The 19,052-nt window shown below is 33.3% G+C and overlaps 1 protein-coding gene across 1 annotated transcript in view; it reads right to left on the reverse strand.

Annotated features, from left to right (window-relative positions):
- LOC132720190 (follistatin-related protein 5-like) overlaps positions 1 to 19,052 on the reverse strand; it is a 55,156-nt gene that overhangs the window by 17,531 nt on the left and 18,573 nt on the right. Inside the window, exons 4-5 of the mRNA XM_060704231.1 lie at positions 1,983 to 2,675; positions 1,248 to 1,454 (exon numbers count right to left, since the gene is read on the reverse strand). Coding sequence (XP_060560214.1) covers positions 1,248 to 1,454; positions 1,983 to 2,675 — 900 coding nt within the window. The remainder of the gene's footprint in view (positions 1 to 1,247; positions 1,455 to 1,982; positions 2,676 to 19,052) is intronic.

Raw genomic sequence — 19,052 nt, forward strand, 5'->3', positions numbered from 1 at the left:
CCACAAACCGCTGTTTCTATATGCGAATCAATAAGATTAAATGGAACCGCTTTCCGATGCAAAAAAAATGCAACCCTGTTCAAACTATGATTCAACCTCGTTACAGGAATTAAATAGCAACCTAACTATGTTTGTCATTTTTCATCTAGCAGGGAAGTTCTCTTCATTATTTTGTCACGGGAATGTTATATTGAAAAAAATAAACTGTTCAATTTATTTTTGTTTTGTATTCTAACCTAATTGGAAAAAATAAATTGCATTAGAAAATGTCAGAATATTCATTGAATAGTATAAAATATTGCAGTTTTCTCACTTACAAATTATGATGCATTGTCAAGGCTCATATTGTTTATGGTGTGATCTATAATGGTTCGGAGTTTCAATACTCGGGAGTTATATCTATAGGATGTGTGGTGGTAGTTTTTTCACTCAAATCAAGGCAGTGAGTCACACTATATTTACCAGAGCACAGTTCAGCCACTACGCCTTATATTTGGCAAGGAACGGATAACTTCTGTACATGCCAGAGCAGAGGTATAGTGCAAATGACCTTAGGAAGGATTTCATGATCAATCAATGAAAGTGACCTAAATGATCATGGAATCGAACCTGGGTCGCTGCATTCAAAATCCAATGCTCTATCTATTGAGCTAAGCAGACCATTATTAAAAATTCTGACTGGAAAAGTTTCATAATTAAAAATAATGCTGTCAATTATTAATGCTTTTGGCTAACCTTAGGGTGTTACAAAGCAACACCAGGGTTCAAAACCCCCTCACCTGCTGGAGCTAAGAGACGCATATACTCCAGTTATTTGAACCCATTTAGTTGCCTCTTACAATAACCCAGGGACAAATGGCCGCTGCAATTATGAACCCTTTAAGGCAACCACTCAGCCACGAGGGAAAGCAATCTGTTAAAAAATTGCTGGCGCAGTAAAGATACATTGCATGGACTTTACATGGTATCAAGATATGTTAAAGAATGTGTCATTAGGTTAGGGTTTTTTGCAGTTAATAAGTATTACATCATTATACACGTCACTAGAAATTTTTTTTGTCTATTTTCCATCCCATCTACACCAAATATGCAATGTCTGGTAAAATCATATTTGGCATTACATATTTCCCATTAATAAATGATAAACTCATAGCTTTATGACAATATAATAGATCTAGATAAATTAGTTGTGTCCCATGGGCTCAATCCCAATATTAAACCATATGTAATGTAAAAATCATTCTCACCAAAAGCTTGGATAAATTCATCAATAGAGAGCTTGGAATCCCTCTCTCCAAGTTCATCGAAGGTTACAATGTCAAGTAATGTGCACAAAGAGGAAATCTCATCCATTCTCTCCAGAAGCTGCATTTCCCACAATTCCTCCTTTTCAATATGGTTGCTGAGATCTCTGTCGAAATAGTTGAACATGACCGCTGCAAGTTTCTGTTTTTCTGTTCAGGGAAAACAAATTTCATCAAAAATAATTTTTTCATTGAATCAATTATTAGTATTTTTACCACAAAACAAACAATTTGATATGATATAAATTATATGAAATATAATTTCAAAAAATCATTTATAAAGTTCAAAAACTGAAAATATTTTCCAAGCTTACCCTAGCAACACAAATTCAACATCTGTATGTCAAATTTTATATAAACTCAAGACAAATCATTAAAATTCAAAAAATCAATGAATTAAATATATTGTCTATTCTAAAATTAAGAAAACCAACTTTACTGCATACATTAAATTCTACACCAAATGTTATCAGTAATTTTTTTTATTTCACATACATGTACATCAAAACACATCGTTTTCATAATAAAGAAATGACATTCTTCACACATATTTGGACATTATCAGCAACTCCTTATAAGCTTCTTATAATATGACACAAACTATGACATATTAGTATATAAATAATCATTAAGACAGTTCAATGGCATGAAGGAAAACAATGTTAAGCTATACTTTACCTTCTTGTGTTTGTCGATCACAATGCTCCTCATCAAAGAAGATACAATGGTACTCTAGAACGTCTGCTTTAAACTTCTGATACAGATCTGGTGTGCAAAACATTGGTACCAGACTTGGTGTGTCTTCCTCAGAGGAGTCATCAGTCTCTTCCGTGCTTTCACTTTCTTCATCACTGTCATCATCATCATAATAATCATCATAATAGTCATCATCATCTGAGTCATAATCATCGTCAAAGTCAAATTTGCCATCTAAAGTATGATTATCTTCTAAACCAACATCCTCATCATCATCATTATCATCATCATCGTCATCACTATCATCATCAGCAGCAGTAGTTTCAGTGTCCTTACTGACAACAAAACTGTCCTCTTTACTCTCTACTGATGTTTGCTGAGTATTTTCTGCATCAACATCTTCAGATACTTCATCTCTACTTCCTTCAATGATATTCACATCAACTTTACTGTCTTTTGATTCATCTTCTTCTAAAGATTTAAGATGGTCATGCACTGCTGTAAGTCTGATTTCGGCTATCTTTGGAGCTTTGTTAATTTTGACATTATCTGCTGATTCTGATGTTGTTGTTTCAGTTGTTGTTTCCTGTGATCCGTCAGTCTTGGGGTCAACAACAGTAGATGTTTGACTTGTGCTTTGATCCACTTTCTTCTCAATGACCAATGGTCCAACAACTGTAAAACACAAATAAGAATTTGATTATTTGCTAAACATAACCATAGTACTCAAGGCATATATTTATTATCAGCCAACATTAATTTCCTTATACTTCTAAATTTTACTTTAATTTTGTATTCATTTTACAATATCTAGTATAGCAACATTTTCAAGGTTTAGGTCTGTCTCTAATATTCAACTAGACAACTTCTTACATTTTCATTTAAAAACTAACTAACAACAAATTCCCTATACATATGTTTCAATGTATGGCAAAAATGTTATCAACCAAGCCACAATAACCCTTTCAATGACTTGCACACCATTACTCTTTAAACAGCATAATATTTTTTTGCCCTTTGTAGCATCAATATGTACATGTAAAGATTGTTAAGAAATTTTGAAGAGAGTTAGGGTTAGCTGCCACAAAAAATACCAATGCATTAAGATCAACATATGTTTTGTACAATGAAACATCAGTACATGGAAAAAGAATACAAGTCATGGGTAATTTTACATTTCAAAGACTAAGTTCATATTTTTACATCTTTAATATTGATGAAATTTCAAGTCCTGTTTTAGCTGGGCTTTTTGTTGCCTTATTCTTCAAACTGCAGAACAAAATAAGATTGTCCAAAAAGTCATATTGAAACAAACTGTATGGAAACAATTTAATTTGTATTCGGTAAACATTAAGTTTACATTGATTTGACATTTGGAAAAGACAGAGTTCAGAAAATTATAAAATCTTATCAGTATTTATTGCATTACTACAAAAACATTTGAGAAAATTATAGTTTCTCATTTTCTAAGGCATTTAGAGAAATTGAAATTCAATGTAACTTAAGCTGAAACTTGATAGCTATCATTTTGTTTCTGGAAATAATCAATTTTATGGCTTCACGTTTTCCCAGACATTTTTATAAAAACAAAAACACTTTAAGAAATAAACTAAAGAGCATGGATATTACTATAGATACACTTTAAATTTAATGAAACAAACTATAGAGACACTTATAATAATTTAGTGACTACTGTTAAGTGAAAAATAAGTTGGTTTAATTCCTTAATTGGAGAGAAAAAAGGATAAAAGTGCTATGTTTATTTCAAGTTTAATGTTTAAGTCACTTAAAAATTTTCTTAATTTTATATTTCTAAGAATATTTAAATTCCTTTTAAATTTCACCTTAGGCTATTATATTTCAACTATTGCATTCCATAATTTCTAAAATTGAATAAATGAATAACTACCACATCCGCCTAATTGTTTATATAAAGTGCCTATATATCAGTCACTTTAACGTTTCTTAAGTCTGCATACTTGTGGCAATAAATCTTACATATATATCTTTAACAAGCAAAAAACAAGAAATAAAGAGATAATCATTAATCACTTGATAAAATGATTTTAAACATTTCAAGCATCAAACTTTGTTTTAAATCTTAACCTGCTAAATTGTATGCACTTTATTTGTCCAGCTTCCATTAAAGAGACTGTGCATTTATCAAGATGAAAATTTGAAGTTTGTCACCCTGGCAACATTATAGAGCCTGGCCAGACTGCGCAGTGCACTATACAGGTAGCAAAGGTTTATCACTTTAGGTTTCAACAGGGTGAAGATAACAACCATATAAACCACATAGAGGACAATAAAATATCAGATATGCTTTCTTAAAATAATTACATCTCTTCTTCAACAACTCCCTAGTGAATAAAACTGAAGATAATTAATCATCTGACAGAATTATGACATAACTTGCAATCAACAACAAAAAGACTCTTTAAATCAACTTGTATGAACAATCAATAAACAACCCTGTATCAAAATCCATCAATAACAAATTATAAATCAATCAATAACAAACAAGCAAATTCGTTGAATTTATATCCCCCGCCGAGCACTGGTTATTATTAACTGAAGACATAAGGCTTTATTTATATATTAATCATGGCATAAACTGTAATATTCTTTGAACTTGAAGCCTTGTACCTTCAAACAAGATTTTTTAATTTTGCATTTTTGAAACTCCTTTTCTGGCCCTGTGACTGATGATTGTGATTGAAAATTACAAAATTTTACTAAGTCAAGGGCAATAACTCTAAAAATACTAAAAATATCCAGACGAAAATACCCAGGTGCACAACTACACATACTGATCAACATTCCTGTAAAGTTTCATGACTCTAGGTCAAATATTTTTGAGTTACATGCGACACAAAGTTGAAAATTACAAAAATTTTACTAAGTCAAGGGCAATAACTCTAAAAATACTAAAAATATCCAGACGAACATACCCAGGTGCACAACTTCACATGCTGATCAACATTCCCATAAAGTTTCGTTGAATTCCAGCCATTAGTTGCAGAGAACTACTCGGAAACGAAATTCGGACAAAATTTTACTGAGTCAGGGCAATAACTCTAAAAATACTATAAATATCCGGAAGAAAATACCCAGGTGCACAACTACACATACTGATCAACATTCCTGTAAAGTTTCATGACTCTAGGTCAAATACTTTTTGAGTTACATGCGACACAAGTTGAAAATTACAAAATTTTACTAAGTCAAGGGCAATAACTCTAAAAATACTAAAAATATCCAGACGAAAAATACCAGGTGCACAACTACACATACTGATCAACATTCCTGTAAAGTTTCATGACTCTAGGTCAAATACTTTTTGAGTTACATGCGACACAAGTTGAAAAATTACAAATTTTACTAAGTCAAGGGCAATAACTCTAAAAATACTAAAAATATCCAGACGAAAATACCCAGGTGCACAACTTCACATGCTGATCAACATTCCCATAAAGTATCGTTGAATTCCAGCCATTAGTTGCAGAGAACTACTCCGGAAACGAAATTCGGACAAAATTTTACTGAGTCAAGGGCAATAACTCTAAAAATACTAAAAATATCCAGACGAAAATACCCAGGTGCACAACTTCACATGCTGATCAACATTCCCATAAAGTTTCGTTGAATTCCAGCCATAAGTTGCAGAGAAATACTCCGGAAACGAAATTCGGACGGACGGACGGATGGACAACGCCAAAACTATATCCCCCTCCCGATTCCATCGGCGGGGGATAATTATACATTAATCAATAACAAATCATTCACTGCATTAACCAGACACTTCTTTGTGAACTTATAAACGCAATATTGATCTTTCCTCTCTAGCTTTTCTTTCTTTTTCTCATCATTTTTTTATTTTAATTGCAATAAATTTTTCCAGTCAATTATTTATAAGATGCTTCATTCACAATCCTATATACCTATGTTGTTAAAAATTGAAATTTTTCCACAGATTCAGGCTGTGTGCCAATTGCTTTGCTGGCATTTCAAGACAACATTTGAATATCATTGTAAGAACAAAATTAACCCTTAGCCTACTTGTAGCAACTGTCTCTACCCATGTGACCAGTGCAGTCTTAGATCTGTGTCAACTCCTCATGGTCTGTACTGTGCTACAAGCTATATTTTGAAAATTTCCCTAAAATGATGAATGTTTTTGTCCAGATATCAATTTAATAATCTTTTGTTTAGGGTTAAACTATTCAGATAAAGACCAATCACTAAGAACCTTTTATCAGGTTATATTCAAGCAGCTTTCAAACAAATTTCTACATATGAACACATGACTTAAGTTATACTCTGTAAAGCCTTGCTGATTTACAGATTCAGCCAGCCAGTCTCCTACACTCTCTTCCATTATTAGTTATCTGTTCTTTACTGTCATGTCATGCTAAAAATTTAAGTATTAAGAGTTGTCCTTCAAATTTAAATTTTAAATTCACAGGGAGTAATGTGAATTGACGTCAGCAACATGTTGCTTACCCCTGGTAATTCATATACAGTAAGACATATCTCATTTATGTTTGCTCTCACAGTTCATTCTAGTTTGTTTTCAAATTGATATTTCAGTCTGTTTCATGCAAATTTATATTATGAAAATAACGTAAGGCTTCAGCAATATGCATCAACTATTTATAGAAGCATGCATATATGGAAAATACAATTATATTTTATGACAAAGCTTGCTTTCCCTGACAAAGATAATCAATTTAAAACGCACCTGCTAACATTCTCATACCTTAAAATTTCAATTTCATATACATTTCCAGAGTTTCATATGCCTACTATTGAACCAACATAAAACTAAAGAAAATTGGCACACTAAAAGTGAGGCTGATCATGTATTCTATGTCCTAATATCATTCATGCAAACCATTCCTAATGTATGGGAGGAGGGTGGGGGAGGGGGCAATTCAATTCACAAAAAAAACTTTTCTTACAAATAATGTAAATAAAGTATTTGTTAAAACAAGATTGTCAACTCAAAAAGTATTTTATATATACATTTGTAGTTAGTTCCATGTTGATCAGTCAGGAAAAAAACTGTATCTGATTTTCTGCAGGCAGATGGGTTAAAGAGCACACATAACTGCTGGCTGCATTCCATAAAACCCATTAAATATGCATGATGTTACTTCCTAACAATGGGAAACAATGGCAAAAGTACTCATTTAACCAACCAACAAGGCTTGTACAAGGTTCTAATGCTTGTCATTTAACATCACGAGAGCTAGCAGTGATTATATCTTGAACCAGGCCAGTTTGTTGACTAATCTATGCAGACTGATAAGACTCTTTGCTGTTGACTGATTGATTTTCAGTACAAATGTATTTTGATATTGAAATTCCAAAACTCAACTGTGAACTGTACTAAATTCAGAGCACCACCAGTCCATTATAATAAGCAAATTTATTACTACTCTTTTCAGCAATTTTACATTACTAATGAGAAAACCCTTAACCAGAGACAGTCTGCATTTAAATGATATAACTTGTTTGTCTTTGAAACGTAATACATGTGTGTAATGAAGTTTGAATTTGGAACTGTAAGTTAGGGTGAAAAACAAAGATTTTAGTTTGTTCAGATTGCATAAATGTACAGTCTACTTTTATTATCTACCAGCTCTCAAATCTTAAATGATGACTCTAGATCACAATTTGAGGCTAGGAAAGAACATAATTCTTTAAAGGAAAAGCAGTTGCCTGACCGGGCCGTATCCCAGATATCAAAGCTCTTAACAATGATAGTTGTGAGGAGAAGATTTTTAAGATTCTGTTTTGAAGACTTTTTACAGCTCATGAGTCCCGCTTATCTGTCATACTGGAACCGTGTGCACATATAACTTTTGTAGAGGGTAAACATGGGATAGTTCATGTGATTTAAGTTTGGTCAAAGTCTACCATGTGGTTCAGGAGGAAATGGGAAGTCAGACAAAACTCCATACATAACTAGAACTATCACTAAATGAACTAGAACTATCACTAAATGTGACTAATACCCCCGCAAGACTGCTTCGGAAATGAGGAAGTTACAAGCAACAGATTTACCTTGTAAAAGAATTGAAATAGAGTTATGGTTGTGGGCAATTAAAGATACCGGTAGTTGTGGTATTTGTATGTTGCATTTCCTTACAACATGGTTGACCATAGATGAAGTTTTATTGAATTACTCTGTAATAAATCCAGAAAGAGTTACGCTTCTTGAGCACTGCACTTCCTCTCATTGCCCTTGACCATTGTATAAAGTTGCATTGAATTCTAAACATTAGTTTTAAGTTATGCACCGGACAAGGAAAAGGAACAAAGGGCAATAACTCTACAAAGATGAAGTTATGGTTATTGTACACTGCACTTTCTATCATTTCGCTTGACCATTGTATAAAGTTGTATTGAATTCCAACTTCTAGTTTTCAAGTTATGCACCGGACAAAAAAGTAACAAAGGGCAATAACTGTAATTAGTCAAAATAGAGTTATGCGTCTTCTGCACTGCACTTCATCTCACTGCCCTTGACCATTGTATGAAGTTTCATTGAATTCCAAACATTAATTTTCAAGTTATGCACTGGACATTAAATAGTAACTAAGGGCAAAAACTCTTAAATGAGTCAAGAAAGAGTTATGGTTTCTGTGCAATGCGCTAGTAGTTTTCAAGTTATGCTCTGGACAAGGAAAAGTAGAGTTATGGTTCTTGTGCACTGCACTTCCTCTCAATGTGCTTGATCATTGTATTAAGTTGTATTGAATTCCAACCATTAGTCTTCAAGTTATGCTCCGGACAAAAATAAGCAATGGAAAAGTAACAAAGGGCAATAACTCTGTAATTACTTGAGATAGAGTTATGGTTCTTGTGTTCTGCACTTCCTCTTATTGTGCTTGACCATTGTATGAAGTTGTTTTGAATTCCAAGCAATAGTTTTCAAGTTATGCCCTGGACAAGGAAACGTAACAAAGGGCAATAACTCTATAATGAGTCATGATGGAGTTATGGTTCTTGTGCACTGCACCTCCTCTCAATGTGTTTGACCATTGTATGAAGTTATATTGAATTCCAACATTAGTCTTCATGTTATGGTCTGGACAAAAGAAAGCAATGGAAAAGTAACAAAGGGCAAGAACTCTAAAATTACTTTAGATAGTGTTATGATTCTTGTGCACTGCACTTCCTCTCAATGTGCTTGATCATTGTATTAAGTTGTATTGAATTCCAACCATTAGTCTTCAAGTTATGCTCCGGACAAAAATAAGCAATGGAAAAGTAACAAAGGGCAATAACTCTGTAATTACTTGAGATAGAGTTATGGTTCTTGTGTTCTGCACTTCCTCTTATTGTGCTTGACCATTGTATGAAGTTGTTTTGAATTCCAAGCAATAGTTTTCAAGTTATGCCCTGGACAAGGAAACGTAACAAAGGGCAATAACTCTATAATGAGTCATGATGGAGTTATGGTTCTTGTGCACTGCACCTCCTCTCAATGTGTTTGACCATTGTATGAAGTTATATTGAATTCCAACATTAGTCTTTATGTTATGGTCTGGACAAAAGAAAGCAATGGAAAAGTAACAAAGGGCAAGAACTCTAAAATTACTTTAGATAGTGTTATGATTCTTGTGCACTGCTCTTCCCCTTATTGTGCTTGACCATTGTATGAAGTTGTCTTGAATTCCAACCAGTAGTTTTCAAGTTATGCCCCGGACAAGGAAAAGTAACAAAGGGCAATAACTCTATAATTAGTGAAGATAGAGTTATGGTGCACTGCACTTTCTCTCAATGTGCTTGACCATTGTATGAAGTTGTATTGAATTCCAACCATTAGTCTTCAAGTTATGCTCCGGACAAGGAAAATGCAATGGACGTCTGGACAGACCGACCAACTGACCGACCACTGGGTGACTCCTATATACCCCCCCGAAACGAAAAACCTAACACCTCAAAATTTTAAAGAGTGGACAAAATCCCACACATTAATTTGACAAAGCGGACATAACCCACACTTTCTAATTATTTATTATAGAAACCATACCACAATGGCCATCATACTATCATAAAAGCTCCTCTCTGAGAAATGTGTGCCCAAAAAGAAAACTAGATTATTATGCTGCAGAAACAAGTCTGGAAATCTAACTTTTACATATTACTGTAATTCAAGACTTTCCTGCATTTATGAAATATTATATTGTATTCTTATTGTTGTCATCACCCATAAACTGTCTGGTTGTTTAATTAAAATATTTCTATTTAATTGCACTACAAACCTGTCAACAAACCTTTATGACTATATGATAAATAATATAGATGATTGTAAACAAGACTTAATTTTTTGCAAGACAGAAAAAACATTAAAGAAATCTGAGAATCGTGTCTTCATATTCCAAAGAACTTAAATAACTTTGAAGAAAAAGAACACAGTACTCCAGACATATTAAAAGTTGATGGAGATAAAAACTATATTATTAATATGTTGCTATTTTAATACAGCTTATTAGAAATCCAAACAGGCTTCAGTTAATGTCAGGGTATTTTTTCCACAGTAACATTGTTCCAGCAATTTTTTATTTCTAAATATTACTGTTAAAACAGCACACTATCATATTAAGTGCACAGTATCTTCAACCTTGTACACTAAGTATCCACAGGAATGTTAAAAATATCATATCTTTTACTGAGACTGTTGGCAACAAGATAGAATCAAAGCACAGAAGGTGCTGAATTTGTTTTGGTCTCAGAATGTCAGAAGGGTGAAGGTTGTGAGATTATAAACCAATTTGTTTTTGTATAGTGCCACCAATGCTTTCCAGCGTTTTAATTGTAGTAAATTGGCTATGAGACTTATTGCAACACTGATATTCAATTCAATGTTTATTTGACTTAAACAATTTGAAAAAAAAATATGTTGCCTTAACTGGGATTTGAACTCCAGACCTCTCGCTTCCTAAGCGAGCGCGCAAACCCCTCGGCCACGGTGACGTTATATGTTAATGGCCTGAAGAAAACCATATTATTCTAAATTAGGGTTTATAACGACGCTAACTGTTGTTTAACACAGATGTAAATAATCATGGAGCTTAATATAAGCATGTATATCTATAAAGGATAAAAGAATATTAGAAATCTCCGACCATTCGGGAACTATTTTGCTTGAAAATTAATGCGCCTGTCATTTGACCATCTTTACGCAGTGATCTCCCCTGAATTTTTCGGCGTTAGTGTACATATAAAGGGAAGTAACCGCTTCAAAAAAGCGGACTACTTTTGGCATTTGATATTAACAGCATCAGAGTCTGAAATTTCGCTACCATTATTTGTTTGGTCTGACGACCAAAACAAATAAAAACTGTGACCGAAAAAACCTGTTTACAAATTTTGTCTCATTTTGCAAAAACAAGCAAAGTGCCATCTGGATTTTCAATATTTATAAACTATATTTTTCTCAAATATCATTTTTTGAAAAATTTGTTTACTTATCTAGAATTGTTCATGTTTAAAACTTTCATCAATGTACAGTCAACTATCGTTATCTCGACATCGCTTTTCTCGATATTTCGTTATCTCGATCAAATTCTGAAAGTCCCGTTTTTTCCCCTTCTTTATCTATATTGAATATATTTCTTTATCTCGATATTTTTATTTCGATTTTTTCAGTATCTCGATGTGATATTTCAGTCCCAATAGTTCTTTTCACACTATAATCCTTTGTTTATCTCGACAAATAATTGGTCGTCTGCGCCCTCCCGCAGAGGTGTGAAAAACACAAAGCGGACGGTTATCGCTCAAAGCGCGTGTCATAAGAATTGATGATGATATGTTTGTAACAAGTCAAGGTGTTTTGAAATAATTGTTAATCTAATTAGCGTGTTGAAAATACAGAAGTAGATGAAGCGATGTTGAAATGGTTTGAAAATGCTAGGTCACAAAACATATCTGTTGAAGGTCCTGTTCTTCAGATGAAATGGCGATACTGAGGCATGTGACACAATTCGATCATTTCTTGAATCCATAGACAACAACGACCATATCATTTCCAAATTCGATGACATCGAGCGATACATTTCAAGGAAACACCTAGCAGTCAGATGCGGAAAACAAACGGACATTACATCATTCTTTAAGAAAAGTGATTAAAAATGTGTTTAATACTGTGTGCTATCATTCGAATAAACTTTACTTGCAAGTGATATCATTTTGTAAACTTGTTATCGAATAATCGGTAAATTTAATAAACGTGCTAACTATTCATAATTGTGTGCTTTTATAAATGTGCTATTACTTTACAAAATGATTGCTATGAAATATGTTCATGTAATATGTTGTTATTATGCAATGTTAAAGTACTAAATAAATAAATAAATTAGGTTAGAAAACAACGTTTTTGTTTTAGTGGTGTATAACTGAGTAAACCTCACTATGTGTTTATCACATAGCACCTAAATGCTGTATTTCCGCTGGTAAACATCCGTTAAATTATGTAACAAATTGTTATTTTTTATTATAAGGATTGACACAAGATTATGAAACATCGTACTTATTTGACTTATAAGGTATGCGCATGTCTTCTGTAAAAATTAGTTTTTTACATGTTCAAACCCTCATACGTTTATCTCGACATTTCGTTATCTCGATATTTTTTTGACGGTCCCGAAGACTTCGAGATAACGAGAGTCGACTGTATCATAAATTGGTTTGTATAATAAAGTTTCAGGGTGATTTCCTACTACCATAAATCTTGACTTCAGTAGTTTTGGACAATCTTCCATTCACCAAGACTACCAGTACATGACCAATCTCATTTTTACATCATCCCCAATTCTCTTAGAACATGAGAACTTCAGTTTTCTGATTCAATTTTGTCTGCTCCAGCAATAATCAGGACTGTTATTCACAGACATAGAATAACTTTGACTTTCTCTACAATACACTCAATACAAAATCAAGTTGTCTGAAAATGATTCCTGCTACAAAGTAATTTAGTTATATTCACAGGGAACTGGGGTCACTGAAATATATGTAATATCTTTGTGCACTTTTTGTTTCATTCCAATAAAACAAAGTTCATTGGCATCTTTCTAGTGACTTCAGACAGATTTCAAAAGATGCATGTATCTCCCAGAAGGCGGAGAAAATTTATCAAGTTAGTTCTTAATAACATTGTGATAATATTTCCATTCAGTACAGATCAATATATTAAACAAAATTAAAAGTCCTATCTAACAGTATTTCAAGCTGCATCCCACCAGATGATCTAAAATATTTCAAGAAAATTAAACTTGTGAAATATGTACTTTGAATTTAAGAAAAATAAAAAGGTTCAAGTAGTAATTTACATGGTATGTGCAATTAATGAGTATTTATCACCATATTTCTAATGCTGTTAGAAGTATTTTTGCATATTTTGACCTAGTTTTTGGTATTTCACATGAACAGTAAGTACCATTTGCCAAGAACTTTTTGATCAATCATCGTAAGTATTTTTCTTTGGTCAGAAGCAAAAATTTCACCCTTCTTGTTTGACTGGTAATTCTTGCCATTAAGCATACATGTAAGTTTTTAAAGGAACAAAAGCTACAGCATCTTTGACATACATGAGTACATTCTCGGTACTTAATAGTAATAAAAAAGATTTTGCAAAACAGACAGGCACAAATTCTCTTATTTTGGCCTTCTCAATGGACTAAAAATTAAGGCAAACACTTGAATTTTTTTTTTTTATTTCTTTTTACCATCTGCTGGCAGCAGCTTATTGCTTTATTAAACAAAGAGTTTAACAAATGATCATCATCAGTGTGAAAACATAACATCATTTTTTTAATCAAATATTCAGTCTTCAAATAGTCAAGAGCTTAAAAGATAAAACATAAATGAAGTAAGTGAAGGAAAAATCTCTTGGACAACAGAACATCAACATTGACACGTCCCTCCTAAATATCACCTTTAAAGTAGACCAGGGAAAAATCAATTGAAACACCCACAAATGTCTCTGATTAAAAGGCTGTATGAGCTTTTCTGTCTCTTAATGTACAAGAATATAAATCATTCACTAGTCAGAAAAGAAAACAACAACTCTTCTTGTTCACATTAAGACATGTTCAGGTATTCAATTGTTTGTACATGTACGCTCAAAGAGGCCTTTTTATTAAACATTTAAGTTGTGAAAACATGTTTAACACACTGGGGGTCCATGTGTTGCACATGCCACATCATCTTATTATAAAAAATATTTATATAAGTTATTTCAAATTCCTTTGATAAATGACTTAGTTATGGACCAGACAAAGTGTGATGGAAGGAGAGGTGGACATACAGACAGACAGACAAATCCCATTCCTATATCCCCCTTTTTTCTTTGAAAAAGCATGGGACAATAAATTCTATAGAAAACCACTGAAATAATTTCAAGAATCATGGTTTCCCACTCTGTTAGCTATATGTGTATTTTCAAATCTGTTAATGTCTATCAAAAGAGTCTGTAACATTTATTCAAGTCTTACTAAATGACTGTTTAATACTCTCTATGTTCTGCCAACTATTGATAAAGCCCCTTATAAACAAAGTTAAATCAGAAATTTCATATATTTTGATTTTATGGAAATAATCAATCTGAGTAGCAGACAGTTTACTAGTAAAGCATTTCAAAAGTTATTCCTCTTTGTGCCAAATTGTAGGAGGTAATAATATGAAACAGTTCCAGGTTTCAGATACTGAATTCATACAAAAGATAAGTTATATTGTCTCATTTTATGACAATCAATAGGGATGAATATTTGTCTGCTCTCCAAAAAAACAGGTTTTTTTAATGGTGGAAGTGTTGGAAATGTTTGACAATAATAAAAAAATAAGAATAATATGAGGAAAATTTATTATGCACAGACTTGTTTTGATAAAGTCTCAAGAGGGACTATCTGAGAGGAAATTCAAATTCATGTAAGTAAAGCAAAGTCGCAGCGCAGACAACATCCAGATTATTGCTTGATACTACTGTCCACAAAATGCTGTCTCTAGTATATTACATCTTCATATTTTTATTCTCAGTTATTGATTTGTCATACACAATCTATATTCTCAACTAAGCATATAAACTACAGTCGACTCTCGTTATCTCGAAGTCATCGGGGCCGTCCAAAAAAGATCGAGATAACGAAATGTCGAGATAAACATATTAGGGTTTGAATAAGGCAGAAACCGATTTTTACAAAAGACATGTGCAAACCTTATGCCAAATAAACTATGATATCCCCAAGTCTTATTTTCATAGGCCTAGCCAATATTTAACACAGTAACATTAGCGGATGTTTACCAGCAGAAATATGGGTGTCTGTGATAAAAACACATAGTGAGGTTTACTCAGTAATACACCAATAAAGTGAAAACATTGTTTTCAGGGTGGTTGATCCGGATATCCTCCCAGGTTATTTATCGGGGATTTCTCGAGAGTGTTCGACCGCTGATTGATTTGGTCGTGATATTGCAAAACAATGTTGCAACGATAGCGTTTCTATACTTTCACTTTTTCATTTACATTTAAAGTCATAATGACATAACATAACATAACATAATGAATTAATACAGTGTTCGAATATTTATAAAGAACGTAAAATTCACTCATTTTGGACATAAGTCAATCAACACGCTTAATAGATTAACTTATATAAAAACAGCTAAACTTGTTACAAACATTATCATCATTATGACACACGCCATTGAGCAATTATCGTCTAGTTTGTGTTTTTCACACGTCTGAAGGGAACAGACGACAGAAAACTATAAGTCGAGATAAACAAAGGATGACAGTGTGAAAATATCTATTGGGGCTGAAATTTTACATCGAGATACTGAAAATATCGAAATAAAAATATCGAGATAAACACATATTTCCAATATAGATAAAGAAAGAAGAAAATCGGGACTTTCAAAATTTCATCGAGATAACGAAATATCGAGAAAAGCGATGTCGAGATAACGATAGTCGACTGTACATAAAATTAGTTATGGTAGCAGCAATGTGTGTCTCCTGGAATCATGTAAGGTTTGAAAGAAGGTATACTCAGTAATGCATGTCTCATGGAATTGCTTAACCCTTTCCCTCATGAGCATATTGTGAAAAATGGCCGTTTTCATTGAAAAGCTTCCTATTACAAGTTCAAACTGCTATGAAACTATGAAAAATGCTTCAATACTAATCAAACTTGGCACAAATGTTGACTGGACCATTGCCTTTGTAACGACATGCTCAGTCTTAAATTTCCTGTTACCATGGCAACGAGGGGAACTCTCAAAATTGCCAAAAATCACTATTTTGCCTTGTTTTTTTCCATCAAAATTTATTTCAAAGTGCTGCAACTTCTCAAGGGACTGAGATAGAGTCAAAGGCTTTTCAGCGTTGGTTACACCTTACCTTATGATCGACCTGGGGTCATTTTTAGCCTCTCACAAGTCCAAAATTTTCTTGGCGATGAGAGGCACATCCCCCTTCTGGCAACCCCCTGATGTATCTTTTGGATGGGGGGGTGGCGCCAAAAAAGTGCTCACTTTTTTCAGCAACATTTCTCAAACGTAAACATGTGTTTTGGGCCCAAATAGGACATTTTTTCACTTTTTGAGGCCTTAAAGAGGGGGAATCCTTCAGGTTTGAAGGAAGGTATCAGCAATGCATTTCTCATGGAATCCTTCAGGTTTGAAGGAAGGTATCAGCACTGCATTTCTTATGGAACCCTTGAGGTTTGAAGGAAGGTATCAGCATCTCTCATGATATCAGCAATGTGCGTCTCATGAAATCCCAGAATGTTTGAGGGAAAGTATCAGCATGTATTTCTCATGAAACTATTCAGATTTGAGGGAAGTTATCAACACTGCATTTCTCATTGAATCCTTTCTGGTTTGAGGGATGATATCAGCAATGCATACCTGATGGAATTGTTGAATGATTGAGAAGGTATTAGCAATGAATTTCTCATGGAACTCTTCAGGTTTGAGGGAAGATAACAGTAATTGTATAAAATCCTTGAGAGTATGAGGAAGATATCAAAAAAGGACTTTCAAATTCTTTAAATAATTTATCAATACAGCTTATTATACATGTATCATGCATTTATAATTATAGTTTACATTGATTTTAAAGAAACCAGAAAGCTTAATAAACATTTATGACTGAAATAGATGCAGATTAGATAATGCCCTTCAATAAATTTCACCTGGAGGTCATAAAATTGAATAGACTAAATTAAACTGGTTGATACTAATGAATGCATGTAATGGTGCAGTATTGATTAGAAACCATGCAAGATAAAAGCCAAGAAAGAATTTCTATATATAAATTCTTTCCTGATATTGCATGCTGTCTGTCAGAATATGCAATTGAATTGAAAAATTTAATTTTCAAATACTTTAAATTCATTTATCTTTAACCTGTAATCGGAAATCTGCAAAATTTGTGGACTTGAAAGCTTAGTCCACTTCCTTCGAATTTAAAGGATTAAAATGCTAAAACTGAGAAACCACCATAATTGAGTAACACAGAAGTGCAGACTAGCTGGCTGGCACTGTATTGGTAGTGGTAAAGGCAAGTACTCATATCACTGCTACACTTGACAGCTGACTCATAACCTCCTAACTTTCTTGAATTGACTTGTCCAGTTTCCATTTTTGGTACTGTCCATTTTCGAATTTAGGTAAGTCAAGATTTGAAGCTGGTAAAGCCTGCTAAGAAGGGCTGTACAAGCTGGCCTTGCTTTTTACTGGTGAAAAAGGCAAGATCATCATGCAAGAATAATAGTAAAATCCAGATTTTTAGCCATTTAATTGTTTTAAAATATCAAAGGGTTATACTACCATTAATATGCAGATCGTTTTAATGTAGATTTATGTAAAAGCTGAGAGTCTGTATAAGGAATAAGGATTCAAGGCTGCTTTCAAAAACAGCTGCACTTGAATGTTTTAAAGTATTACATTAGAATGAGTGACAATATAAAAGAAATCCTGAAATATTCACTTAAACCATCTTTAACCTATTCTATAATATCACTAAAACATTGACACTCATCAAAGCTTAATTCAAGGTCCTTTGACTAAATAATTTGATTTAAGCTAGCTGTATTGCTTCAAATATCCTTTAAATGAACTCAATTTACAATGCTGTTTTTATCCAATTATTCAATCAAAGTCAGCTTAAATCTATCCCAATCAAGCTCTGATCAATCAATGGGTTGCCCTTAACAATCAATATTTCATTACCAGGACATTTCAGAGACTAACAGAACATGACCAATCTCATTCTTACATCTCTTCCAATTTACTAAGATCATTGTAAACTTCAGTTTTCTGATTCAATTTTGTTTGATTTAACAATAATCAGGTCTCTTATACTCAGACGAGAATAATTTTGATTCTCTTTTTTCATTTCACTTGATTTAAATTGAAGCTGTCTGATTCTTGCAACAAAATGATTTAGCTGCATTCAGTATTCCGTGCAAAACTTTCGTCTGCTTTATTCATTTCCTGGTTGTTGTGACAGTCACATTGTCACACATCTGTGCACAACAAAATTTATTTCTAAAACAATTTCACTGTTATCTCCATTCACAACTTACATCATATCATTACAATTTTTGTTGAGTCTGCTTGCACAGAGCTCGACATAGTTGTCACAATGTCAGTTTGGTGTAAGTACAGGCGTGTAATCCCTCCAGGTGCGTTACTCTGTCATTAGTAGGCAGAATTTCCAATAATTCACAATAAATTCATAATTCATAATAAATGTTCACAATAATGAGACAGTGTGTGGCACACAAGAACAATGTGGCTAGGTCAAAGGTCAAGGTTACACTTTAAGGTCAAATGCAAAAAAGTGGTCTCCAACAGCATGTCCGCACCATAACTCTTTCACTCGCAGGTGGAATTCAAAATAACCTGGCACAAATGTTCAACATCATAAGACGGCGTGTCGCCTGCAAGAACTGTTTGACTAGGTCAAAGTTCAAGGTCAAGATCAGATGTGACAGCGGGTTTGACATGTTGCCATTGGGCATCTAGTTTTTA

The sequence above is a fragment of the Ruditapes philippinarum genome, unplaced genomic scaffold (genome assembly GCF_026571515.1).
Source record: "Ruditapes philippinarum isolate M1 unplaced genomic scaffold, ASM2657151v2 ctg812_1_1_1_1, whole genome shotgun sequence".
Lineage (NCBI taxonomy): Eukaryota > Metazoa > Mollusca > Bivalvia > Venerida > Veneridae > Ruditapes > Ruditapes philippinarum.